General features: G+C 35.1%; 1 protein-coding gene across 2 annotated transcripts in view; it reads left to right on the top strand.

Moving 5' to 3' along the window:
* Window positions 1-23,179, top strand: part of LOC120421176 (protein kinase C and casein kinase II substrate protein 3) — a 77,114-nt gene extending 53,935 nt beyond the window's left edge. Inside the window, exons 4-12 of one of the 2 annotated variants that reach the window (XM_039584371.2) lie at window positions 2,252-2,637; window positions 2,824-2,933; window positions 9,742-9,890; window positions 9,958-10,146; window positions 10,211-10,558; window positions 15,314-15,424; window positions 15,899-16,161; window positions 16,223-16,398; window positions 21,367-23,179. In XM_039584371.2, coding sequence (XP_039440305.1) covers window positions 2,534-2,637; window positions 2,824-2,933; window positions 9,742-9,890; window positions 9,958-10,146; window positions 10,211-10,558; window positions 15,314-15,424; window positions 15,899-16,161; window positions 16,223-16,398; window positions 21,367-21,479 — 1,563 coding nt within the window. In that variant the 5' untranslated portion in view covers window positions 2,252-2,533 and the 3' untranslated portion in view covers window positions 21,480-23,179. The remainder of the gene's footprint in view (window positions 1-2,251; window positions 2,638-2,823; window positions 2,934-9,741; window positions 9,891-9,957; window positions 10,147-10,210; window positions 10,559-15,313; window positions 15,425-15,898; window positions 16,162-16,222; window positions 16,399-21,366) is intronic. The other variant, XM_039584372.2, reaches the window with a different exon arrangement.
* The last annotated feature ends 3,598 nt before the right edge of the window (window positions 23,180-26,777 follow it).

Below are 26,777 nucleotides of genomic sequence, written 5' to 3'. Positions count from 1 at the left end.
AAACTGGATTTTTCGACGCGCCACGCGCAAAAATGGGAAAATGACGAAAACGGCAAAAAATCGGCTTTTTTCACTAAAACTGCGATAACTTTAAAATTTCAGCGATGACCAATACATGTTAGGGTATCAAAAGTTTTAGTGAAAAAAGTCGATTTCTTGCCGTTTTCGTCATTTTCCCATTTTTGCGCGTGGCGCGTCGAAAAATCCAGTTTTTATTTTCAAAAAATCGTATCTCAGAGTATCGAAAACATAACTTCACCATTTTTTGTTATGTTATGTGAAATTTTCCGAGGAATCCGATAAAAATATTTTCAGACATAGGTTCTTTGGTCCTGAGACCTTCAAAACAGCATTTAAAGTTTTCATACGACCTTTTCAAAATTTAAGCTAGATTTTTGAAACTTCTTACTATTTTTCCCAAATAGCCAAACTAATCACCTTTGTTTTGCGTCTAGGACAGCTAAAATCGGATGAAATGGCACGGAGATATGATTTTTTGAAAAATCGACGAAAATTGTCGAAAATTGTCATTTTTCGAACCACCCTAACACGGCGTAGGTCACCCTAAAGGCCAAACAAAAAAATACGGGTCTAATAATTTTGGCCAAGGATCCCCCAGAAAAAAATTTAGCTCAATCGGAAAACTTTTTTTTCGAATCATGCTGTTTTCGTGGGGAATTGCTGTATAAAGATATGAAATACAATAGCTTATAGGACCTTATAAAAAAAAACTCTAAATTTTTAGAAAGTTTTCTCACTTCCAAAACTCGTTTTGGTTGTTTAAAAAACGTTTGGTTAGTGAAAAGATATTCTATATACAAAGCCTAAGCCAGGTTAGTTGAAAATCTGTTCAAAATATTTTTATTTTAAACATATTTTTCTTAAAAAAAAAGATAAATATGTACGTAATACTCTATTTTTTTTAAATTGATAAATATGTACGTAATACTCTTAATATAAGAAAAGAATAAATAGTGAAGAGTACCTGCAACTAAAAAATCAATGAATTTATGAAAAAATATATAATTTGTGATCTCAAAATTCAAAATTAGTAACGAAATTAAAAAGTTTTTATTTGATTTAAAATGCATAAATAAACATTATTTAATGTATTCTAAATGGTTGATTTAACAGATTTGCTCTATGATTTTTTTTTTGTGATTTCTAGTGAAAATTTTCAAAAGGGAAAATAAATTTCTTGAACTTTTTAAAATAATATAAAATAATAGAGTAATTCTCTCTGAAGCTGAAGGAGGTCCAAATTCTTGAAAAGCTCAAAACTTTCAAAATGTGTTTTTCAAAAGATTAAATTTTTTTACAAAGGTTTAATTTTTAGCATAGAAAATGAAACTGACATTTGCCGAGATTTCGTCAGTTAAAACACACATGCTAATGTCAAACAATTCGAAAAACTGTTTTTTCTCAATTTCAACTTTAGGCAAGGTTGTTATCTCAGCAATTATTCTCGACTTTTTTGAAAAGGTTCTATAAACAAATGTAAACATTGAGTGTATCCCTTTCACACCTTATGTCAATGCCCATCGGAGTAAGCGAGATACACTCATTATTTACATTTGTTTATATAATAGGACCTAATGATAAAAAAGTCTAAAATTGTACAATTATCTGTGTTCAAAAATGAGAACTGTATTAAATTTTCTTTGATCTTGGAAAATATTCAAAAAAATTCATTTATTTTTGGTAAATCATTTTATTTTCATCGATCTTAACTTGATATTCTAATGTATAGAGTATAGAAGTAAGAGTATGCTAAAATTAGTTTGTTAACATATTTTGATGAAAATAAAAAAAAATTAAACGATACAATAAGCTAGAATTAAACTTCGTTAACATAAGTAAGAGCAAACGGGAGTAATTGAGAGAACGAGAGTTGCTCTCTTGCTTACTGTCTTGCGTTCAGTATTGTGGATAAAATTTATTTTCAACATGTCTTTATCCATTTTAATTCTACAAATCTAAGAAAGCTTATCGTTAATTTTGGATTTACAAAGTTATTTGTGTTTGTGATTCGACCTTAAATAGAATATAAAAATCTATTGAAAGCCATTTGAAGCATCTTGAAGCGCTTAATTTGCTTCCAATAACAACAAGACATATCTACAATGTCAGCAACCCAGTTCATTACGACGCTATTATTTCGAGTTCCAGATTAACGATTGTTTTTTTTTTTGCTTCGTTTGCTTGTTTTCCATCAACTGATTTTCTTTCTTTTCATTTTCTCTCCTTCCAGAACCCTTCTCATTGGAGTGAAACCCAGCTCAATTTGTCCTACTGGCCTCAACGGGGCTAGCAGGCCTGCAGGCGGATACAGACGCGCCGTATCCCGGGGACCTCTTTTTTCCGGGTGAACTCCGAGTAATTATTCCTACCACCAACAGTTAGCTGGTAGAAGAGGAAAAAATCCTGTTGAAAAAAGGAAAACAAGTGAAAATAACGTCGAAAGAGCCTCGAGGTTTTTGAGGCGTGTCCAAATTGTTGGCCATAAGTCGTCAGAACACAGTTACAACAGAAAATGTCACATCACAGCGATGACCAGTTGCTGCAGGCGGGAAGCGATTCCTTCTGGGAGCCCGGCAACTACAAACGGACCACCAAGCGGATAGAGGATGGTTACAGGTTAGTTCTTGTTTGTATGATTATTTTTTGTTAATTTTGATTTATATTTAACATTTTTTCATTTTTTTAACTTGAGCCCTATCTCTAAACTGCTTCTAATGCTATGTTTAGCGGATGATCGATCGGCGGTCAACGTTTTTATCTTGATTGACTTTTGTTTTCCTCTGTTTCTCTTCACGTTCATAGATTGTGCACAGACCTGCAAACGCTGATACAGGAACGGGCAGAAATCGAAAAAGGCTACGCCAAGAGCTTGAAGACCTGGTCGAAAAAATGGGGCGAACTGATTGAAAAAGGTTAGTTTATTAGATAGAAACTTCCAGTCGTTCGTCAAAGGTCGTCGTCATGAAAAATGTAACAGGTTGGGTAAGGTGTGGTTCCAATTTTGGTATTCTTCAAACTTTCGTCTGATTTAAACACACACCACCCTCGCCTTAAAAACAATAAAATGCTGCGTCCGGCCATCGTCATCGGCGTAGTCGTTGCAACAAATATGACCTAGTCAATGTCACGGTCGTTGCGCTGCTACTGTTCGGACTGCAGTATGACGAATTAACTTCATACACATACAGAAACTGCAGAAAAAAAAAGTGCGCCAGCCAACCCTCAAATGATGCCCTGCCTGACTGCCTGGGCAATTAGTTGCACGCTGGACGTTCGTTGTTAATTTTTCCTTTATTTTATGGGTTTGTTGGTGGGAAAGATGCTGAGTTGTCATGAAATTTATTAATAATAAATTTATTAAACTGATGCTTTTTTTCAGCTGTCTAAGCAGATAATTTTGCTTCTGAATTTTAAAAATACATGTACAGTCCAGACAGTATTATCCAAAGTTTCGATCAACCAAAGTTCCCAAATGTATTTTCTCTATATTCCATATCAACACAATTCTTGACGGAATGTTGGTTGTAAAAATTTGAAATTACTTTAAAATAGTTTACTGCCTATGTTCGCATAAATGTCCCATATGAAAAAAAAAAACAGCAAGTCGAAAAAAACGCTAAGCAATTTTGTGGCTACGTGTTAAGATTACGCGAAAAAACTGGATGACCCTTTTTCGTATCAACCAAAACAGATCCGGACAAAATCGGTCGAGCCAGTTCCGAGAAAAGTGAGTGAAAAAAAAATTCTACGTCCATCCACACGCACATACATTTGCTCAGAATTTGATTCTGGGTCAATACAGGGTGGTCACTCAAGTCGGGAAGTCGGAAATTGAAGAAAAACCACGAAAAATCGGGAAATAGTCGGAAATTTGTGATTTAATGTCAAAAAAGTCGAGAATCCTAAGCATGCTTGTTTAAAACATATTTTGTAACTCTTGAATTTTTTTAAATATTTTGTGCGATTTCAAATTATTTTCTCTCAGTTAAATTTAAATGTAAAATTCTTTTCACTATTTTGGTCTTTTGAAAATGAAAAAGGCTGTTTGAGAAAAAATATCCTAATACGTTGTGCGTGAATCTGACGGCATGCATCTGACAAATATTTTCATATTTTTCATGAATGAAATGATTTTTATTTATTTTTGACTAGGTTGTCAAAAAAAAGTTAACATCTAACTTTAAACATTTGAAAAGCTAATGAAAAACCAATATAAATGGAACTGCTCAAATATCTTTAAAAAAAATCGAGTTTGGTGTTTTTTTTTATTCATTTCAAATATTTCAAATGTTTGATTCTTTTAAAAAAAGTGTAAGTATGGGAAAATTACTATATATAGCGCGATTTTCATTATTGAAAAAAATATATAACAAATAAAATTCAAACGTTTTTCATTCTGAATGAAAAAAGCTTTTTACGTATTGAATTATGAAAAAGAAATATTGTAATTACAAAAAAATGTGAGGTAAAATTGTGCTGAAAGAACTTGCATTTCAATACATTTCGCTTAAAATGTGTTGTACAACGTGAAACTTTATTAAACTAGATCTTTCTATTTAAATAAAACAAACATGAAAAAACTGACACCCTTCAATTAACTTTGATCCAAATATACAAAAAATTAAAGGAAACTTTATAAAAACATGATATTTCCTGATATTTTCAAATTCTTTGTAAAAGTTTTAAAATTCATAATTCAGTTATTTTTAATTCTTCGCTCCCCTTTTCATTTCTAGTATAAACCGATTTACCAAAACTTTATGTTTGGTCAAAATAAAAATCGTGTCGTTTTTTTTTATTTTATTTTTTGTAAAGACTGATTAGAAATTTTGTTCTATGGTTAATATTGATTTTTTTGAATAAACATTTTTTTTATTTGAAACCATTCTTTAGGTAAAAAATGCCCAATATTTCAGCTTCTGAAATAAAAAAAAAATAGAAATTTGAAAATGGGATCTGAGTGGTCACCCCGGTTAATATGTATACGTAAAGGCTTATTTAAAAAGTTCATTTTTTAAATAATTGTATAGCCTTTCCTCAGTGAGGAAGGCAAAAATAGTTACACCCTTTAAAACAATTTTCAATGTATTTTTGTTATCACAGTAACTCCATTTTAACAAACTTTACTCCTTTCGATTTTTTTTCGATATAAATTAGTATACAAAAAGTGCCATCTTTAGAGGCCTTTTTGTGCTTGACAGTTTGCCAAACTCGCAAACTTGTTTGCGGCAAACTGTATGCAGGCTGACGGTTCTGTAAACAAATGCAGTCAAACAAACAAAGCTGGCAAATTAACAAACTGTCAAAAAGTCCGAGTTTGTTTGTTTGCCTTAGTGTAATAGCTCCTCTCGTTTTTGGTAAAGTTAAGATTTTTTTTTAAATAGGGTTTTTGGAAAGTATTGAAAATGCATAAAAGAATTCAAAAGATCATTTTTTGATGTAAAATTGATTTCTAAATCGAAAACTACTCTTGTTAAATGTTGGAGTTATGCTATTTAAGGTTAAATTATTCATCAAAATTGTCTTTTTTTTATTTTTGTCCATTTTTGAAAAGAAATTATAAACAAAAAGATGAGATTATGGCCTACGACATACTCTAAAAAATGTGCTGACGTCTCAAAAAGTTTTAAACGATTTTAATGTATTGAATTTCACATTTCGAAAACATTAAGTCAATCTCTCTCTTGGCTCTCATGAGCTTTTGCGTGGGATATCCTCATTTTTTTTTTCAAATAAAGGATCATACATCCAAGTTCTCATAAAACAAAAATAGTAGAAGTTATGTGTATTTAGTTAAATTGAAAAAAACCCTATTTGGCTAATGGAGGGCTACAAACCCATTTTGCACATTTTGAAATTATTCTGAACCACTGCAATGACTGCAAACACACCCGCACTCGGATACAACAAACTCATACCAACTTCCACAAGCCTGAAGCATCAGCAGCAGCAGAGCCGGCAACAAATTGCGAGTGCGCTATTTATAAGTGGATGTGTGCGGCTGAATATTTATCATCCCTGCGTCGTGAGCGTCGACGTCTGAACAAGACTAATAAGCGCCGCCGACGCTGACGTGTTCCGGTGTTCTGAATGATGATCCCCCGCGCGACCTCCTCCAGGCCGTTGATGGGCCTGCCACTTGCTGCTGTTAACAACAGGTGGTTCAAATGGAGGTTAATGCTAAGTGAATCTTCCAGGGTATGCTCTGATGAACGTTTGCGTGTGAGATTGTGTTGGGATAATCTTGGAATAATTTGGGGAAAAATCCTTCGAGATTTAGAATTCAAAAAACCATTTCGAAGCGCAATCGGCGAATCCATCAGCGCAATTTGCGAGTGAAATCATCCTCCAGCAGCGCTGCAGCGCGCCATTGGAATTAAATTATCTAACGATGACCTCATCCGAAGCACGTGCTCCTTCTCCTCCACCAGGGAACGTCCTCAAATATTTTTAACCACTTTGCAATCGCAATCACGCAACCAACTGCATCAGGCGGCAGCCCCCCGAGATCAAGAAGATGATGAGCACGAGGACAATCGGTGGATAATTTTTGCATGATGAGACGGCTGACCTCTCTGAATTGTTGTATTACGTCAATTGAACCTATTGGGTTACCGGTGATACTAAGCTGATTGAATGTTACTAAATTTTGCTCCCGCTAATTTCGGGCTTACTAAGAAAGATCTTTTTAGCATGTATTTTGTGCCTTATGAAAAAAATAACCTTTTGTGGAGCATCTTATCTGGACCAACAAGAGAAAAGGGTGGTTAATAGGGTGACTAGAAAAAATGAAAATTTTGGAAAATCTGAAGAGACCCCCTGGTTTGATTCTTTAGGTAAAAATAAGTAACTGTGTCAATTTTGAGCCAAATCGGTTATGGTTTAAGGGTCGCTGTTGACCGTTGAAGTTTGCGTGGAAAAATTCGCAAAAAAATGTATGGGGGAAAATAAAAATTTCTATGTTTCACCAAAAGGTGGCGTTAAATGGGTCGGATGATTGTCAAGTGTGAGATTCTAATGTTGAATGACAAAAAACTTTGTCGAAGACTGCAAAACGATCCGAGTTAACCCTGACGAGTTATTAGCGATTGAATGGAGACGCTTTTGTATGAAAAGATTTTTTTGTCACCAACTTTAATGATCTATAGCAACCCTTTAACCTTAACCAATTTGGCTGAAATTTGGCACATTTACTTACTTTTGCCTACGGAATCGAGTCAGGGGCTATCCCTGATGTCATTTTTTTATTGACACCCTAGTGGTTAAGCATTTCGACAGCTGTAATTATTTTACAAATTCTCAGGTTTCAGGTGACTTTTTCACAAAATTTGAAGTACATACAAAACATTTGCTAGCCTTCCCAACTACCATTTTATACTTCTGGTTATATCAACAAGTTACCTTTTGCCTGGAAAGTTTCAAATTATCTTTGAGTGAAGTCGAGAATATAAAACTGTCCAGACTCGATTATCCAAAATTTCGACTATCCGAAGGTTTGTATGGGACTCCGAATAATCGAATCATGACCAAAAAAAAATGTTTAAATGTTTTTTTTTTATTTTCTTACTTTTAACATCTAATTCGAGTTCTGCGACCTTATTTTTGTCAAATTTTAATGTTTGATTGCATTTTAAATTTAAAAATGCATTTTTTAATCTTTTATCGTCGCCATCTTGGATTTTAAAATTCTACTTCATTTTAAAAAAAAAAATATAAAAAAGATATATTCGTGATTCGAATATTCGAAGATTTGATTATTCGAAGTGAAATTTTTCCGAGGCCTTCAGATAATCGAGTTTGGATTGTATATAACGTCATGTCAATTTCAATTAATAAAATTTGATGTTGCATGAGCACTGCTCATATTTTTTATATTTCTTAAATTGGATATTAATCTTTGGAAAAAAATGAAAACAATTACAACAAAGGCATCGTAATAAAAAATGCTTTCCATATATCTAAACATTGTCGCTTTTGCGACAAGTCAAATGTCATTACAGAAGACGTGTGAAAAGATAGCATACAAGCGAAAAGGTTACAGGAAAATAAATTAGAGAGAAAAATCATGTTAATAAAATTAATAGCATTTATTTATTCAACAATGAAAAATTCTACCAAGAATAAGCAAGTTTTAAGATGATAAGTTTGTCAACTCTACATAAAATTTGAGCAGCTGTCCATAAAAAAAAAACATTAATATCAAAATATTCCAAAATTGATATCTTGAGAACGGATTTTCTAATCGATTTGGTGTCTTCAGCATAGTTGATAAATAAAAAATACGATTAAAAGTTTAACTAAGCAAATAAACTATTGAAAAAAAATAAGTGGATGAGTTATTTATAACATGGAAAAAATAATGTTGCAGTGTTGCCAATCAAATAAATTTTTGGCATTGTTGCCAATTTAGAGAAAGAAAATTATGATTTTTCAAAAGCGATAATGTATAGTAAAATATAAACTTTATTTTTAGATGAATTTTAAATCAAAAAGTAGAAAAAAATCCATAAACCAATGAGAAAAATCGAGTCAAGTAACTAAGAGTTAACTCGATTTTGCTCGATTTGTATACTCATATCTTTAAAGTGAAACTTTTTTTAAGTTACATTTTTCTAAACTTTTTGTTTAAGTAATGATTGCAAAGGTTACATTTGGGATACAGGAAAAAACAAACTTACGTTGTTTTCTTTAAGTTTTTTTTTTTACTTTTAATTTCTAAAAGGGGAAACTTTTGAACTTATTTAAAAAAAGTGAAACGTTGCTTATGAATTTAGTTGTACATTTTTCTTCAATATTTCAAAAATTGGGCTGATTCAATACTTCGAGAACAATCAAGGATCAAGGGGTTAGGATCAAGGATTACTTCATTATTTTATAGTGACATGTTACAGGCAGTGATTAATCGCTAATTTAATCATAGTCGTCGGATTGTCAACACTGGACATGTACCATTTTATAAACACGACGTATTTTACTCTTAGCTTTAAGAACAATGTATTTACAAAAGCCGACTCGGTCCTAACCATGTCCCAGTACCGAAAAGGACCAAATAAAAATAACTGTTTGAAAAAAAAACACGACGTATTTTTTCAGCTTTCAAAATGTTTTTCAATCGGCAGTTTAACAATTTAGCCTTTTGAAAACCTCTTGGTTTATTATTATTTTTACCTAAACCAAATGTGGCCATCACTCCCGATTCGCTCGTGCCAGGTTTGGCCGTCCACCACGATCATAATTTATCACTTCCCATCCACAACTCGGACATCTGATATTGTGGTATAGCTATAGATGGCAAGTGCGGGTGGTTTACATCAGATTTGAAGAGCACACAGCACACATGAATCGTTCGAAAACAAATAGGTCAGTTTGTGGCTATAGATGATGATTTCAAGTGCACTTCTCCGGACAGTAATGAATTATGGGCCGGTAATAAATGATACTTGGCTTCGCCAACCGACCGACCGAGAGAGTGGGACAAATTGGTTTCAAACGATGTGTAAAAGTGTGGATGGTTTTTTTTTGTCGTTCCTCCGGACAAATTGATATTTATTTGCTGGATAAAATTGAAACACGAACTGAAATCCAATCAACTCTGATAACGACAGTTTTGCTTTCTCTGTGCTGAAATACGAAGATGACGACGGCGTTCATTAGCTCCCCCCAATTAGGCTTTCAATTAAAAGTTGCTAACTTTATCGACTTGTTTGTTCTTCAACGCAGGACCCGAGTACGGCACCACGGAAGCCGCCTGGAAGGGAATCCTGACCGAGGCGGACCGATTGTCGGACGTGCACCTGAAAATCAAGGAAAACCTCTGCACCGACGTGATGCACCAGATCAAGGGCTGGCAGAAGGATAACTACCACAAGGTGAGTGTTTCGTGAAGTCTCAATCGGAGTCGAGGACTAATTAAATTTCGTTTCTCTCCCCCTCCAGACGATGATTCAAATCAAGGAACGCAAAGAGATGGAGGACCAGTTCAAGAAGGCGCAGAAACCATGGGCGAAGCACCTGGCCAAGGTGGAAAAGTGCAAAGCCGACTACCACGCCGCGTGCAAAACGGAACGATCCGCCGCCAACCAGGAACGGAACGCGTCCAGCGATTCATCGCTGTCCAATGACCAGGTGAGATTCTGCGTGAAGTCGATGTTTTCGCGGACATCAATCACAAGCTCCACCCTCCTTCCAGCTCAAGAAGATGCAGGACCGCACGATGCGTACCAAGGACGAGGTGAGCAAGTGCCGGGACCGGTACGACGCCGCCCTCCAGGAGATCAACAAATACAACCCAATCTACATCGAGGACATGACCTCGGTGTTTATCAAGTGCCAAGAGATGGAGGAGACGAGGTTGCGCTTCTTCAAGAACGTGCTCTTCTCGATACACAAGTGTATGAACATTTCGGAGGATCCGAGCCTGCCCCAGATCTACAAGGAGTTCCACCACACGGTCAACAACGCCGACCACCAGAAGGACCTCAAGTGGTGGTCGAACAACCACGGCGTCAACATGGGTATGAGTTGGCCCACGTTCGTGGTAAGTTTTGCGGAGTTGGTCCAATTTGTGCTTCATTGCGCTTTTCTTAGCATGCCTTTCTGACCATTTAAATAAACCTCTAACGAGCGCGCCTTTCTAACGTTCTTTTTTATGCTGTTGACCCGTTCTAAACTTTTTTCGTGAAATGGCATTTCTGTTTTGATGTTTCCTTGCATGGAAAGTGGCAATGAAAATGTTTACGTTATTCGTCATGAGTTTGATTGTGTTTTATCATTATTTAACAATCATACAAAATTTAAAGGTTGTTACGGAAGCTAAGAACACATGTCATGTTTCCCGTTGACCGTTGTTTAGATACTAAACTTTCAAAATATTTTTCATTCGTAAAATCATCTTCAAATTCCGGAAAAATCCATACAAAAATGTTGCTCAAATATTCGAATGGATAAAGGATCTTTTGAAATAATTTCCTGTACGATTTGGTGGCTTTGGCAAAGTTGTAGGTATTGATGAAAAAGATACAAAAAAAGGAACACAAAAATGTTCTTTGCTGATTTTAAAATTACCTTTTCTTATATATATATATAAAAAATTTCGACGGTTTTGTTCGAACGCGAATCAGTTCAATATGGAGCGTCGGATCGAGGTGCTTTTTGTTGCGTTGGGTTCGTAAAAGTCCAAGGAAGGTTTATACGCTAACTAATTGACTCTTTGGCCACTCTGGAACCACTCTGTGCTGGAACCGATTCCGGAGCGGCGGCAAATTGTATGGGAAAAGATGCGTAAAATAAAATTTTGATCTCAGGAGGCTGAATTAGCAAGAAACGTCAGGAAACCAAAAAAGGGCAGGACGAAGTTTGCCGGGAAGAGCTTGTTTTTTTTTATAAATAAACAGTTTCTCAAAATACGTATGTTTTATTATTTTGAATTTTTTTGCATGTTGTAGAGGACAAAAGTCACGCAATTTTGGAACTAAGTGAAGTGCGACCAAAAAAATTTCGTCGAGTTATCATTTTTTTAAATAACTGTGTTTTTTGTTCGGAAAAATAGGAATCCAACCAAACTGCAGTTTTTAATGTCAAAACGAATGTTCAATCTAAAACTTCTTTTTTTTTTTAGATATTGACAACTAAAGTTTGATTTAAGGTAAAATGAACAGTTTTCAAATTGTTGTTTCAATTGTAACAGTGGCCAATTTCTGATTTTTTTAAAATAGTTCAGAAAATCGCCTTAAATTTCTTCGTTTTCGTTTTACGGAGCAAGGTGTGGGACGCGGCCTCAAGTCAGTCCAAGTCCGGTTTCTTGTGGAAAAAAGGGTAGTGGCCGAACTAGTATTGCATACACCACCGGAAGATATAGGGGATCGGGAGGGGGAAGGTGAAAGAAAATTAGTGTAGGTGTGAGTAGTAAGAACTTGGATGACTTGAGCAGTTTAACACTGAATAAAGGAAATCTGAAGTTATGATTCAAAGTAAAAAGGCCCGGAAGAAATTAAATTGTTAGTTAATTAAATAAGAAAATGTAACTAATCGGAGATTTATACACAGGAAACCTCAAATTTAAAGGAAATTTAAATAAAATACTGGAAATCGAATGATGAAAACTAACTTGTCTAGGGAATAATCATTTACGGAAAACTAACTTGAATCAACAACCTAAACTAAACTATCTGAAAGTAACTTGAATCTCAAATCCCCGAAATTTTAATTTCAAAGCCAAACATTCCTTTACCTTGTTTTTAAATCTGGTTTGCCGCTTCCAAAACCAATAAACATAAATTAACAGTTCATACTTTACAAGTTGAACACTCTTCGTTAAGAAGACTATTTCGTGCCTTCCATTTCATTAGGGTACAGAAGCTCTGCAAACAAGAGTGTATCTATATCATACTTTATGTAAACTGTCATTTGAGTGAAAGAGATACACTCCTGTTCACAAAACCCATGTGTCCCTTTGAAATGTAAGGCTTCATTTGATTGTCAAAACTCCAGTAGATCCTCGATTCGCAACAATGGTCAATACAACCATAATCCGAAAACCGTTAGTTCAACAGATTAACGAATTTTGTCCGATACTATTACATTATTGATTGATCGAGACTCTATGGGTTTTTTGACAATTCTGAATGGTTATTAGACCACATAAATTGAAATCAAAGATTCTGATAGCATTACTTAACTCGCTTACGCATAGATGGAGTCTGGAACTATTAAACAACCTAAAGTTACAAAAAAAAAACTACCTTTCTGAGTGCCTTGCAAAAAAACTCATTTATCAAAATACCAAATCCTAACCTAACACCCACTTCAAAAAAAAAAAAAAAAAAAAAAAGACAATGCATAGAGGAGGCCTCTTTTACTGTTGTGCGTAAGCGTTGCTTTGCTTTATGAATTTCTACCTAAGCTAACGATGCATCAAAAAGATTTAAACCTGTTCCTACCAGATTTTACAAACAAGAATATTGAGATGCAAATAAAAAAAAATCAATATCTTGCAATTTTACATAGTATAAAAGTTGTGATTTCTATCAACACAAGTATATAAATATAAAATAAATGTGTGATATATATCAACATCGGAAACCATCTTGGCAAATAGCCCTGAAACGACGGCAACGTGTGGCTCCATCTCCAGGGCAGAAAATCGCCTTAAATTTCTTCAAAAAAAAAAACAACTTCAACCTTTTTGCTGAGAAACAAAGATAAAAGAAAAACAAACAAGAAAATTGAAGTTTTCAAAGTCTTGTCCTAATAGCCCCCAATTTACTAATGCCAATATCTCAGCAACTCTAATTGTATAATTTTCAATGCTTTTTTTATAATCCACGTGAAAAAAAATAATTTCATAGCTTTTGAATCAAGACTAACATTTCAAAAGAGCCTAATAATCAACTATTTTTGGGTTTTGCACCAAAAAAAAAACATCAAAAAATTTCAAAAATATTTGTGAAAAAAGTTTAATTAAACTTGGCATTTTTTCAGTGAACCTATTTTTTTAAGTCCTAATTAATATCTATAACTTTGCCGAAGGCATCAAATCGATCAGAAAATGTCTCCAAAAGATACAGATTCTCGAATATTTACGTACCATTTTTGTATGGAAAGCTGCCAAAAATTGTATCGATAAAACTGATAATGATTAAACTAATTATTCATAGTTTAAAAATATTTTTTTTTCTCAGTGTAATTGAACTTTTCAGCACTTATTTCGAAAAGTAACACTTTTCAACATTTTTTGGTTTAATCGATTTATTGACAAAATACATGAACATTTGACTTATCATTTCACTCAAAGGGTGTTTTTCGGAATTGCAAAAAATGTTGTATGGAACTCGTTGCAAAACTTGATTTTTCAGCACTCTTCGTATTTATCCAACTCGGTGAACCTCGTTGGATAAATGTACGACTCGTGCTGAAAAAATCCCCTTTTTGCAACTTGTTGCATAAACTACTAATTCGATTTTTAATGATAAATAATGAAACTATTGCGAAATTTTCTGCTTTTTTCAATTAACATTATTTAAAATTTTGCAAATTTTCTCAGCTTTTCGAAAATGTTTTATGCAGGGCAATGCAAAATATTTTTAATTATTAAAAAATTGTAAAATATTTTTGAATGGCTAAACAACTAAACTTTTTTGAAAAACTTCACATTAATATGCTTATATACAGTCAGACTCGATTATCCGAAGCCTTCATTACCTGAAATTTCGATTATCCGAAGGTTTGTATGGGACTTCGGATAATCGAATCATGATTAAAAAAAAAAATGTTGCTTTCAACATAAAATTTGAGTTCTGCAAACCGATTTTAGTCAAATTAAAGTGGTTGATTGCCTATTAAATAAAAAAAATGCATTTTCCAATATTTTATCACCGCCATTTTGGCCGCCATCTTGGATTTTAAAAGTCTAAATTACTTTCGAATAGTTGAGGGGTCACACTTAAGCTCGACAATCAAAAATAAGACATCGAAAAAATAAAAATTGTGATTCGATTATCCGAAGTGAAATTTTGCAAAGGCCTTTGGATAATCGAGTCTGGACTGTAACTTGAAAATTGTTTACTTTATAAAATAAATGGGTAATTTAAATTGCATATTTGATTTATCATCATTTTGTATTACCATGGAGCTTTGTGTGGAAAAATAATGACACGGAATGGCTTTTTTTTAAACTTAGGGTTAAATAAAGTTTTATTCGAAAAAAAAAAACATAATTAAAAAAGAATTACTTATAAATATTTGATTGATCAAATAATGCAACATATGCGAAACTTTCCTAGAAATTTTCTCATGTATTGAAAAAAAAATCTTTAGAATTGATTGAAAAAATATATATATTCAAGTTACAAGCGAGCAAAATAGTCTTAGTTGTAATCCTCAGACTTGTTTTTTAAATGATTTTTTGAACAAGGTACTAAATTTTATGTGTTTTAGATACATAAACTTAAGAAATCAAAAAAAGTCGAATTCATATGGAAATTCGATTATAGCTTAGAAGTTTATTGAAAACAAACCCTTTGAAAATGACGATTCATATAATCCGTAACAACCTCAAACACTTACAAAACAGCCAAATGTCTAAAAAAAAGAAAGCTTTTCTCCCACAGACCCATTTAACCCTCAAGCTCCGAGCTTACTAACGGAAGGTGTCCCTCCAGCTCCAATTTAACTGAACTCTTTAATCGAAACACACCGACCAAGAAACAACAACAGCAACACTCCAAAATCGTATACGACAACAAAATACACACCAACAAACCATTCCGCAAATCCTATGTATATGTTCTTGCAGGAGTACACCGAAGAATTCCGCGACATTGCCAAGGGAATCAAGACGAAAGAAGCTTTACCCACCGCGCCGATCACGCTCATACATCAGCGACCCGTTGCCGAAGATTTGCATGTAATTTGAGTTTTTGATTTGTTTTTACTTTGTTTTTTTTTTATCGTTTCCCTCACCAAATTGTTTTGATTAATTTTAAACTAGAGTTTCGTTATACGCACACACTTGTTGCACATACTTTGAACGTAGATCTACGTATTTCCGGACAGACTTGCACATACTTTTTTTTCTGATTTGTACTATTATTTTCGATTAAGGAACTTGAAACTGGTAGAATTCAGTAGGTTTGTGGTTCTATTTCCGGTAGGAATCCCATACTATAGCGTAGACTCAGCTGTTCTATTTTTAAAATAAATCGCAGTTTAGACTTGTTGCATGCTTTCTCAAATAGTTCTTAGTCCGTTTGTAGTGTTGTTCGTAACGCTGCTTAGCAGTTGATTAGCTGTAGAACAATTAGCAAAAGTAGGCACCACGCGCCACACACTTTCAACCAAATCCCAACTAACACTAAACCCATTTGTGCGCGCCCCCCAGGAGTATCCCCCGCCGGCCAGCAACAACAACAAGAACAGCATAAACCGCACCTCGGCCACGCTCAGCATTAGCAACTCGACCGGAAACAACGCCACCAGCAACAGCAACAACAGTTCGGCCCGGGCCACCACGCCGAGCCAGGAATCGCCGAAGTCGGAGAACGCCTCGTTGAAGAACAGCGACGTGGTGACGCCCACGCGAACCTCGCCGGCACGCGTCACGGCAGCAGCGGCGGCGGCCGCGGCCGCGGGAACCGTTGTGACGTGAGTTTTTGGGAAGATCTCAAAAAGTAATTGAATTTTAATCGTTATAAATTACTTCTAGCAACGGTACCAACGGAAACGGCAAAGCCGGTGAGAATCCGTTCGACGAGGAGGAAGAGTGGGACGAAGGGGACGGCAACGATAACATCCTGGTGGATAATGGCGAGCCGGGTGTGCCGGTGAAGGCCCTGTACGACTACGAAGGTGCCGAGAACGATGAGCTGACGTTTAAAATGGGTGAGTAAGAGTTTAAAAAGTCAGAAAATATCAAATGAGTTGATTTCAAAGAATCATCTCTTCGGTACACGTAACATAGTGTGTCTGGCCACACTAAAAAAATCGTTTTTTTATGAAGCGTAGACAATCGCCGACCAAAGATAAATGATTAATTTTCATTTTTATTTATATTCAAACTTCAAATTCGTGGTTCCAAATTTCAAGGGGTACCGATCGGGATTTGAGCCCTGAAATGCGCTACTGAACAACATTGGCATGATGGCGTCGTTTGTTTATGAACATGAGATCCGGAGTTTTTTTTTTTTTTGAAAAGGTCCAATAAACCAAATTTCCAGTTTTTGCTTTTTGGGTGTTTTTTAATACCCCTGACTCAAGGCGGTTTCAAAAACACCCAAAATGCAAAAACTGAAAATTTGGTTTACTGGACCTTTTCAAGAAAAAAAAAACTCCAGAGATGTTTAATGGAAAATTAATTATTGCACACTTTGCACCAAATTCTCCACCCTTGCAAATCATAACTCTCGAGTTTTTTTTGAAAAGGTCCTATAAACAAAATTTTTACTTTTTGCTTTTTGGGTGTTTTTGAATACCCCTGACTCAAGGCGGTTCTAAAAACACCCAAAAAGCAAAAATTGGAAATTTTGTTTATAGGACCTTTTCAAAAAAAACTCGAGAACTGCACACCAAATATTTGCACACTTGAAATCCTACCCCTTCTTCCCCCCTCTCGCCTAGAGTGGTGCGTGTCTCGACTGAACTTTGTTGCTTTCGACCACTTTATAACAGTTTCAAACTAGGGTATGTGTCTTGGATAGTTTTTTTCTGCTGTAGTTTGAGGTGTGCACTTTGTTGGAGAGCTTTCCACAAATTGCACGATTGTCTAAAAATCTCTGAAATCTGCAATAATTGCAAAAACAAATTTGTTCGCTCTACAGCATTGCCTTGGCGTTCTCGATAGCAAGATTCCTACTCGAAACTAGGTGTCCGAAGGCTTGATTGTTGAGGCAATTGCAAACCTCTTTTTACACTCAAGCTTCCATCCACCTCGGGATTCGAATTGACGACCTTTGGATTGTTAGTCCAACTGCCTACCAGCGACTCCACCGAGACAGGACCCAGGGAGACGACTCCTACACCTGGACTGAGCTAACGACCGGGGCGAACATTTACTACCCCGTCCGACGGAAGGCGTGATCAGACAATTCTCGTTTTGAAAAATGTCACCGGGACCTTCTGGGATCGAACCAAGGCCGACTGAGTCGGAGGCAACCACGCTTATCCCTACACTACGGGTCCCGACAAAAAAAAAACTTCCATTATTGCGTTTTGATTTTAACGTCTGGAAATGGAAAACGAAAATTTAAGTTGGAAAAAAAATATTTTTTTTTTAAAATTATTTTCGCATTTTACGCCTTTTTAAGCATGAGTATGCGTCAAATCATCGTGCTCCAAATTTAATATTAATTTACCATCATTTTTTAATGTGAACTTTTGCTTAAATTATGAAAATCAGCATAAAATTAAAATTAGTTTATCTTTAGCAAACTTCAGTATTGTGCAAAAAAATTTCCACTTTATCCGTGCGGGAAACCGATAATGGGGTAATTCATTCACTCCAAACTGTCAAAATTTCAAAACGTCACCGCTAATCCTGTATGACGTTTCGAACCAGGGCTCCGGTAAATCTTCGGACTAACTTGGAAAATCTGTGATCTTCAGATATATTTGACAACCTGGCACCCTGCCTCGAAACTGTATACTTGCCTCGAAACATGATAGTTAGCATGACAGTTAAGCAGGTATTAGCCTATGGAGCAATTCCAGCCCAAAACAGGAATTTGTCAGGTACTTTTTTCTCGACCCTCTCCGATTTCAATGAAACTTTGTAGACATGTTATCCTACGCTTATATAAGCCATTTTTGTGTATATGGAGCCAGTTACACTCGATATTGACATTTTAGAAGGGCGTAAGTGTTTTAAATATTTTTGTAATTCGGAATTTAAATATTGCTGTATCTCGAAGCCGTTGCATCGTATCAAAAAGTGGTCAAAGACAAACTTGTAGGAAATTTGACGGGCTTTTCGATAAAAATACACTGAAAGAAAAAAACACTCAACTTTTATGAGATTTTTTGATTTTTAAGTTTAAAAGTCAAATTTGAAGGGGGAGCCCAGGATTTTTTTTCGTTCTAAATTTTTGTGAAGATAGCCTAAGATGTTACAAAAAGACTCACGAAAAATGCAGGATGGAGCAACTCACCTAAAAAAATACAAAAATCATTTAATAAAACTGTTTTTTTGAAAAATGGTCTAAACGTCGAAATTTTCAAAAACCGAATACGGGAATAAAAATCTCCATATTGACCATTGTCCTACGTCCAAATCTTGGGAAAATACAGCGGCTTTAAAAATAAAAATGTTGAAAAAATAGGTTTTTTGATGGTTTTTGGCAATTTCTATATGACAGACTTGATTTTTCAGTCTCGTAAATATTTTTACCGGAAAGCTCGTCCAATTTCCCATAAGTTTGTCTTTGACCACATTTAAATTGGATGTATGAGCTTACAGATACAGTCGACTCTCTGGCTGTCGATCTTCTCGATATCAATATTGCTCCATCTATCGATGAATTCTTCAGTCCCTTCAAACTGCATACTTCGATTGGCTTTATTCCTCGATATTTTCTCTTGCTTGAAGGATCTATTTCTCGACGGTCCCTTGGATTCTGTTTGCTTTAAAAATCTCTTCCGGTTGTCAATATTGTCACTATCTCATGGCTTGCATAGACATTTTTCTTTGCGAAACGAAGCTTTGAAGGGTGTTTGACATTAGTTTGTTTTTGTTTGCTGGAAGTTGCCATGATTCTCTCCCATAGCTGTGTACCAAGAAAAACATATTTTCAATCGAGTCTTCATTTTGCATCGTTCTGTAAACTGATGATTCTCTTCCTCGACGGTCCCTTGGATATTGACAACCAGAGAGTCGACTGTATAAGCTAATTACATTGCTCATAACTGAAAACATCATATTTTTTCAGTGTAGTATAGTAACCTGGATAGTAAATTAGCTTACATCAAGACAAACTTATGGGAAATTGGACGAGCTTTCCGATAAAAATATTTACGAGACTGAAAAATCAAGTCTGTCATATAGAAATTGCCAAAAACCATCAAAAAACCTATTTTTTCAACATTTTTATTTTTAAAACCGCTGTAACTTCACAAGGCTTGGACTTAGGACAATGGTCAATATGGAGACTTTTATGTAAAATTGTCTGGAGAATCGATTCCCATATTCGGTTTTTGAAAATTTTGACGTTTAGACGTTCACTTTTCAAAAAAACAGTTTCAGTAAATGGTTTTTGTTGCTCCATCCTGCATTTTTCGTGAGTCTTTTTGTAACATCTTAGGCTATCTTCACAAAAAATTTGAACTAAAAAAATCGTGGGCTCCCCCTCAAATTTGACTTTTAAACTTAAAAATTAAAAAAAAATCATAAAGGTTGGGTGTTTTTTTCTTTCAGTGTATTTTTATCGAAAAGCCCGTCAAATTTCCTACAAGTTTTTCTTTGACCACTTTTTGATACGATGCAACGGCTTCGAAATACAGAAATATTTAAATTCCGAATTACAAAAATATTTAAAACACTTACGCCCTTCTCAAATGTCATTATCAAGTGGAACTGGCTCCATATACACAAAAATGGCTTATATAAGCGAAGGATAACATGTCTACAAAGTTTCATTGAAATCGGAGAGGGTCGGGTACAACCGATTCCCTATTTGGCATGGAATTGCTCTATGGCAAACAAACTCGCACTTTTTCGTGTTTGACGGTTTGCTAAACCAGCAAACTTGTGACTGACGTTTTAGAAAACAAATCTAGAGTTTTTTTTTATGTCTTATAAACATTTAAAAGACAATAGCTTATAGGACCTTTTCAAAAAACAATAGACATGCATTAAAACAAACAAAGCAGGCAAACTGTCAAGAAGTGCAAGTTTATTTGTTTGTTTGTCATAGTCTAATACCTGCTTTACTCTCTCGTTTTGTTGGATTCTTGTTGATCCAGTAGTATAATAAAGGAAATAATCAGTACAAAATAAAGAAAATTGGAGACAAAAAAATAATTTTATAAATATTCTAAATTTTTATTTATTAGCTTGAATTTTTATTATTGGGATATTGTGTTTCTCTTCTTGCCCACAGTAAATTTTAAGTTTTTTTGCATTTTCCGTAAGATTTTTTGGTAATTTTTATGTTTGTACTTGTTTATTTTTTTATATTTTTTCTGATTCATATTTATTTGTGTTTGCTTGAACTATTTGTTGGCTACTTTAAATCTAGTTGTTTTTGTGGGTCCAAAAACAGAATTATATTAATTATATTTTTTGCTTTTTGGGTGTTTTTGAATATGCCTAACGCTTTCAAAAACACTCAAAAAGCTTAACTAGAAAATTTGTTTATACACTCAACCCTCTGTGGTTGGTCACTTTTTCGTTTGACACTTTTTAAGGTTGTACTCCGCTGGTTTGACAAATTCAAACTAAAAAGCGATGAATTGTCACTTTTTAAACGGGACTCACACATACTAACAAACCAAACGTTTGTTGGTAAGTGTGAGCTCTGTGTAAAAGGGTGTCAAACTTAAAAGTGATCCCGTTCGTTTGCCAACAGTTTTTGTCAAACAATCGGGGTTTAGTTTAGAAATGTTTCCTATCTGGATCATTTAAATAAAATTTTGAGTATTTTTATTTTAAAGTTTTTTTTTTAAATTTATTTACAGCTTTTGAGTATAGGTTCAATGTTCTGTCTATTTATTTTTTTTGGTTTTTAATAAATGAATATTTGTTTCCACATTGTTAATATTTTTTATTTTATTTGATTTTTTGTTTTTAAAATGATCAAAATCATGCTTTGTAATTTGAACTTGAAACTCAACCCCACTTTTAACATTTCCCATTCACAGGTGAAGTCTTCGAGAAGCTGGAGGACGAGGACGAGCAGGGCTGGTGCAAGGGCCGAAAGGACGGCCGCGTCGGTCTGTACCCGGCGAATTACGTCGAAACGATTGCGACATAAGCGGTGGGCATGGTTGCATGTAAGATAGCGAGCAATTTCGAGGTTTCGTTGTTTCTTCTTTTTTTTTAAATAGAAATTATGGATATTTTACCAGAAACGAGAGAGCGAACAAATCAAACAGGAAGTCATGGTGGGTGGTTTGATTTGAATTGTGTTAAATTCAAGTGCGCGTTAAATTTCGAGTTTATATTTTCTAAAGAGGTTTACATTTAGAAAACTATTTTTTTAACAAAATCTAGGGTTTCACATTGCACACTTGCAGAAGAAACTGTTATTTGCCCGGGTTATTTGTTCGCTTTTGAGATTTAACACCTGAATAAATCGAAACGAGAGTGTATATTTTTGTTGGTAAGTATTTCGGACACGATTGTTAAAATATAGAGTTGCCTTAGTTGAAGTATTCCGTACACGTGGTGACGCGAGTGAGAAATCCCTGCTTGTTGGAGTTTATTATTTTACCAAATCAGTTTTAGAAAAAAGTGGGGATTATTTGGCAGCAAGCAAACTATTGCTCACACACATAATTGAGAGTAAAAAAGAGGTTTTTACTACATAAGCTAAATCTAGGTGGTACCGACTGAAACGAGTGCGAGTTGGCGCGGCGACGACGATTCGCTCAAGTTGAGGCAGTTGAAAATAGTCACGTTTGTTGAAAGTGGTAGATTTGTATTAAGTATAAAACAATGATAGAATCAAACCAACAAAAAAAGTTTAAGCTAAGCTGCATTTACTCGTAACACACACACCCTGTTTCATGCAAAGTGTAATCTTGCATACAAAATTAGCGAAACTATTTCACATGATAAATGCATGTCCAACGTTTCATTCTCCGTCAACGAGCTATTAATCACTCAGATTAGAAAATCACACCACACAAACACACAAACTATACAAGGAACTTAGCGCCAATCTTACAAATCAACTAAAAAAAACAAACAAATATTTTGAGCTAAATGCTACTACACAAATTTAAAATTTGCCAAAAATATGGGACTAAACCAGTTAAATAAACCAACTTTACAAACACACAAAAAATACAAATACTAAAAACACAAGCAACGGAAACCACCATCGAAGCGATGTTGTACAAGTACTATTTAGAGCAGACAAATTTGTAGCTTATTTCGGTAGCGCGCAGCAATTTATACCCCCGTCATTCACAATGCAATTTCATCTTTCTCATCGCAGCCATTTTTGAAAATTTTCACACGAAAACGGGACGCCATCTGCTTTTTGAAATCATCAGAATTACAGTCTTTCATGCAAACTTGCATGCGAGTGTGCTTAGTGCGTGTTCGAAAAACTAGATGGCGTTCCGCCTGTTTCATTCTAGCAACCAACAGAGTAAATCAGAAAGCAAACAACAAACAAAAAATAGTCAAACAGTAGTGTTTTTCCAGAATCAGTAGAGAAAAAAAGAAGCATATTAAAGTTTAGCGTACTTTTTTCTTTCTTTTTTTCCTTAAATTGAGCCATGCAAACGAACGATTGCGTGAAAGTGTAACAAAAAGGAATAAAAACATGCACGTATCAGCGATATGATAAATCAGGTGGGAGACTAAAACGGCAAGAGAGAATGTTGTGTAATATATTATGTTTGAAGAAATATTATAAAGAAAAGATGAGTAAAATATTAAAAATTAAATAGGCGATAGCAGATTTAAGTTATTTATATTGAATAAGTAAGACAAGTTAAACAATTTTAGTTCGGTTTATTGCGAAAGAAATGTCCCCACCAGCCGAATGTTCTTCTCGTGCAGAACGTCCTTAAAGTTCTCCGCCGACACCTTGTTCATGGGGCAGCTTTCGCGCGCTCGGGCCACCCGCCAAGCGTCCTCGAAGGCGCGCTCCGACAGGTCAAAGTTACGGAAGATGGTCTTGATTTCCTCCTTCGTTCGCGGCATAAAGTAGTCCACGTGACTCAGGCCAAACGGCGTTCCCGGCTTGGGGGCAATCAGGTCGGCGGCCGTGTCGAAGTCTTTGAACTTTTGAAGCTTTAGCCGGTGTTGCAGGGATTCCTGATAATTGTCGTGTTTGTCTTCTTTGGGACGGGATGACTCTTCGGGGAGACAAAGATCTTGGAATGGTTTTATAAAACTTCCAATTTTGAAGGTTGACAGTTGGACTTGGTGATCAAACAGGTCCCAAAAGCGATCTAAATTCTCGGTACTAATGTTCAACAGTCTGATGAGGGGTTCCAGCTTCGCTGCTTGAATCGGTACTCCAGAGTTCGTTTTCAGCAAATCAACTGCAGCATTCAAGTCACTTAACTTAGCCACTTGCTTCCTACAAATATCCACAGCGGATTTGTTCCTCTTGACTAATCTAGCTCTTACAGCTCGTAGATATCCCAACGCTTCTTGAGCATTCAAAAACTCCTCGTCAATATCTTGGTTAACAATCAAATTTGAAGGCTTCCTCTGCGCCTTCTCCTTCCGTTCCGGAACCCTCCGCATCACCTTCTTCAAACCCGCCTCCTCCAACTTCCCCCCATCACACCTCTCATACCGCAACGCCTTCAACGTCCGTCCCCCAGTCGGATCACTTCTGGACAACGACCCATGAACCTTCCCCTTCAACCTCTCCAACTCGACATCAACGACCTTCTCCACCTCCTCCTCCTCCCCAGGAAACAGCAACGCCTTCATATCCTCCCCCAAGCTGGTCACAACGCCGTGCGTCAGCCGTCTCGTCACGCCCAAATCGCGAACCGTCCCAAGTTCGCGCTGCTGACCCGTGGGCGGAAACCGACCCTTCCGCTGGCATGTCGCGTCAATCTTGGTGCGAAGGCGGTCCAGCAAAGATTGTTTCCCCGGATCCACCTCGAGCAGCGGTTTGACCTGGGTGCTGTAGTCGATGGTGGGACGTTCCTTCTGGGCGGAGAGGTAGATTTCCGATGGGGAGGGCAGAAAGGTGGCTTGGTAGTTGGAACTTGGGTCGTTGCGGGTGGGGCTTTGGGCGAGGAGTTGGGCCATTTTGTCCGCGGGGCGGTGCCGGATCGAGCGGCTGGGAGCCATCGTGGGTGACAGGTTGGGGATATTTCGAGATAGTTGAGTTGGGTTGCTTGGATTAGACAAATTTCTGAAGTTTTCTTCGGGAAGTCGCGTGTTTTCGCATTTCTTACAAGTGCCCTTACAAACTGTGTACAAAGTACACGTACACGACCTCCGGTGGAAAGAGCCATTTTTTGGCATTTGGGTGTTTTTGAAACCGCTTTTAGTCAAGGATATTCAAAAAAAGAAAACGACAATTGGTTTATTGTACCTCTAAAAAGAGCTCTAGCTTTTTAAAAGGTTGATCTACCATTGACAAATTTCGACTCGATATGTTTTCAATTTATTTTAAAGATTAAAAAATAAAAACAAAATCTAAAATTTCATTTAAACAATCCATTTCTATTTTTTTTTTAAATAGGATATTATTTTTTTACATTTTTTATATTTTTTTAAAGATTTATATGTTGTTATGGGGCGCGGGTTCGATTCCCGCCTTATCCTCCTGGCCTTCTATCGTATGGGGAAGTAAAAAGTCGGTCCATTTGCGTAAAAGAGGTTTTGGGTGACTCTCCACACATAACCTTCGGACGGCTAGAAATGAGCAGAAACTTGCAACAGAGACCACAAAAGACCCGGGGGTCGTTAAAGTGGATTGCTTTGCTTTTTTTTATGTTAAAAAAATTTAAACGTTATTAAAATGCTATGTGCTTGAAAATATCAAATAATTATAAATTTAAAAAAAATCATATAAGATTCAACAATTTTAAAATGAAAAAAAAAAATTTCAAATGTTTAAAAAAAATAAGTTTAGTAATTTTAAGTTTCAAGATCTCAAATTTTTTTAAAATTTCACCATGTCAATTTTAAATTTTAGAAATTTTATATTCTTGAACTACTAAAGCTTAAGAATTTTTTTTTTTGAAATTTCAAAAGTTTTACAAATATCAAACATTTTATAAATCACAAAAAAAAATCAGTTCCAGATTTTTTTGTTATTCCAAAAGTTTAAAAATCTTCAAAAAATAAATAAAAAAAAGATTTTTTTCAAGAATTCCAGGAATTTTAAAAACATTAAGAATTTCATTAGTTTTTTTTCTCGGGTAACAAATTTTTTAAGTTCCAGAAATTGAAAAAATATATAATTTTTAATTTCAAAAGTTTTTAAAAGTTTTGAAAGCTTTCAAAAAAGGTAAAACATCAATAAACAAAATATATTAAAGAATTGTAGGAATTTTAAAAACTTCAAGAATTTCACTAGTTTTTTTCTCGGGTTTAAATATCCGTATTTGCCAAAGTTTGGATTAAAATATGATTTGAGGCTTTCAAACGGGTTTTTACTTCATTATTTTCACATTTACATTCTCCAGAAAAGTTTGTTGTTGTTGATTTTCCTAAAGAAATGTAAATTTTTATGACCGAGCCACGTAGCCTAGTGGTAACGCTCCCGCCTAGTAAGCGGTAGATCGGGGTTTAAATCCCGGCTCGGACCAACACAACTGGTGATCGTTTCTCTTCTGGATTCGATTGCTTAGTAAAGGGAAGGTAGTGTATCGTCACAAACTGGACCTTATCACGACACCTTAGGGAGGCGACCTATGGAATGTTAACATTAACCTTAACATGTTAACATTAAGTTGAGAATGAAATAGCCACTGAATCCGCTTTGTAAATGCCGGCCCCGATACTCTTCAAGGGTGTTCCCCTCAGGAACTGGGAAAGATTTACTTATAAATAATGAAACTCGTAGAGATTTTCTTATCGTTTTAGTTTTTATTTGTTTTGTTATAATTTTTTTTATTTAATATTTAATAAAAAATTCTAGTAAGTCTTAAATTTGAATAGAAAGTAAATTTGATATGGTTTTTTAAATTTAAATTTTATTTTTAAATTTAAAAGATTGCAATATTTAGAAAACTTTTAAAATGTTTAAATATTTTAAGAATTTCAAAAAAAAATTTCAAAATTTTGAGAAAGCGATTAATAAATTAAAATTTTAAAAGGTTCTAAAATTTCAAAAAGTGGAAAATAAAAAAATCAAGGTAAAAGAGTTCCAAAATTCAATATTTCTTGTTCAGTAAATCCTAAACTCTTATTTTGTTTTTAATTTTTATAATTTTTTTATGTTTCAAATTTTGTTTTTTTTTTTAATTTTTAAAAATTTACTGAAGGTTGTATTTTTTTTGCAATTTTGAAACACTAGAAATTTTAAAGTTGCCTTACCCAAAGCGTTCTCAGTCTCAGATGATAGTCCCAGATGTTCCCTACAAGCTCCAGGTCGAATCGAGTTGATATCTGGACTATT

Source organism: Culex pipiens, chromosome 2 (assembly GCF_016801865.2).
Source record: "Culex pipiens pallens isolate TS chromosome 2, TS_CPP_V2, whole genome shotgun sequence".
NCBI lineage: Eukaryota > Metazoa > Arthropoda > Insecta > Diptera > Culicidae > Culex > Culex pipiens.
This window is presented reverse-complemented; position numbering and strand designations above follow the sequence as displayed.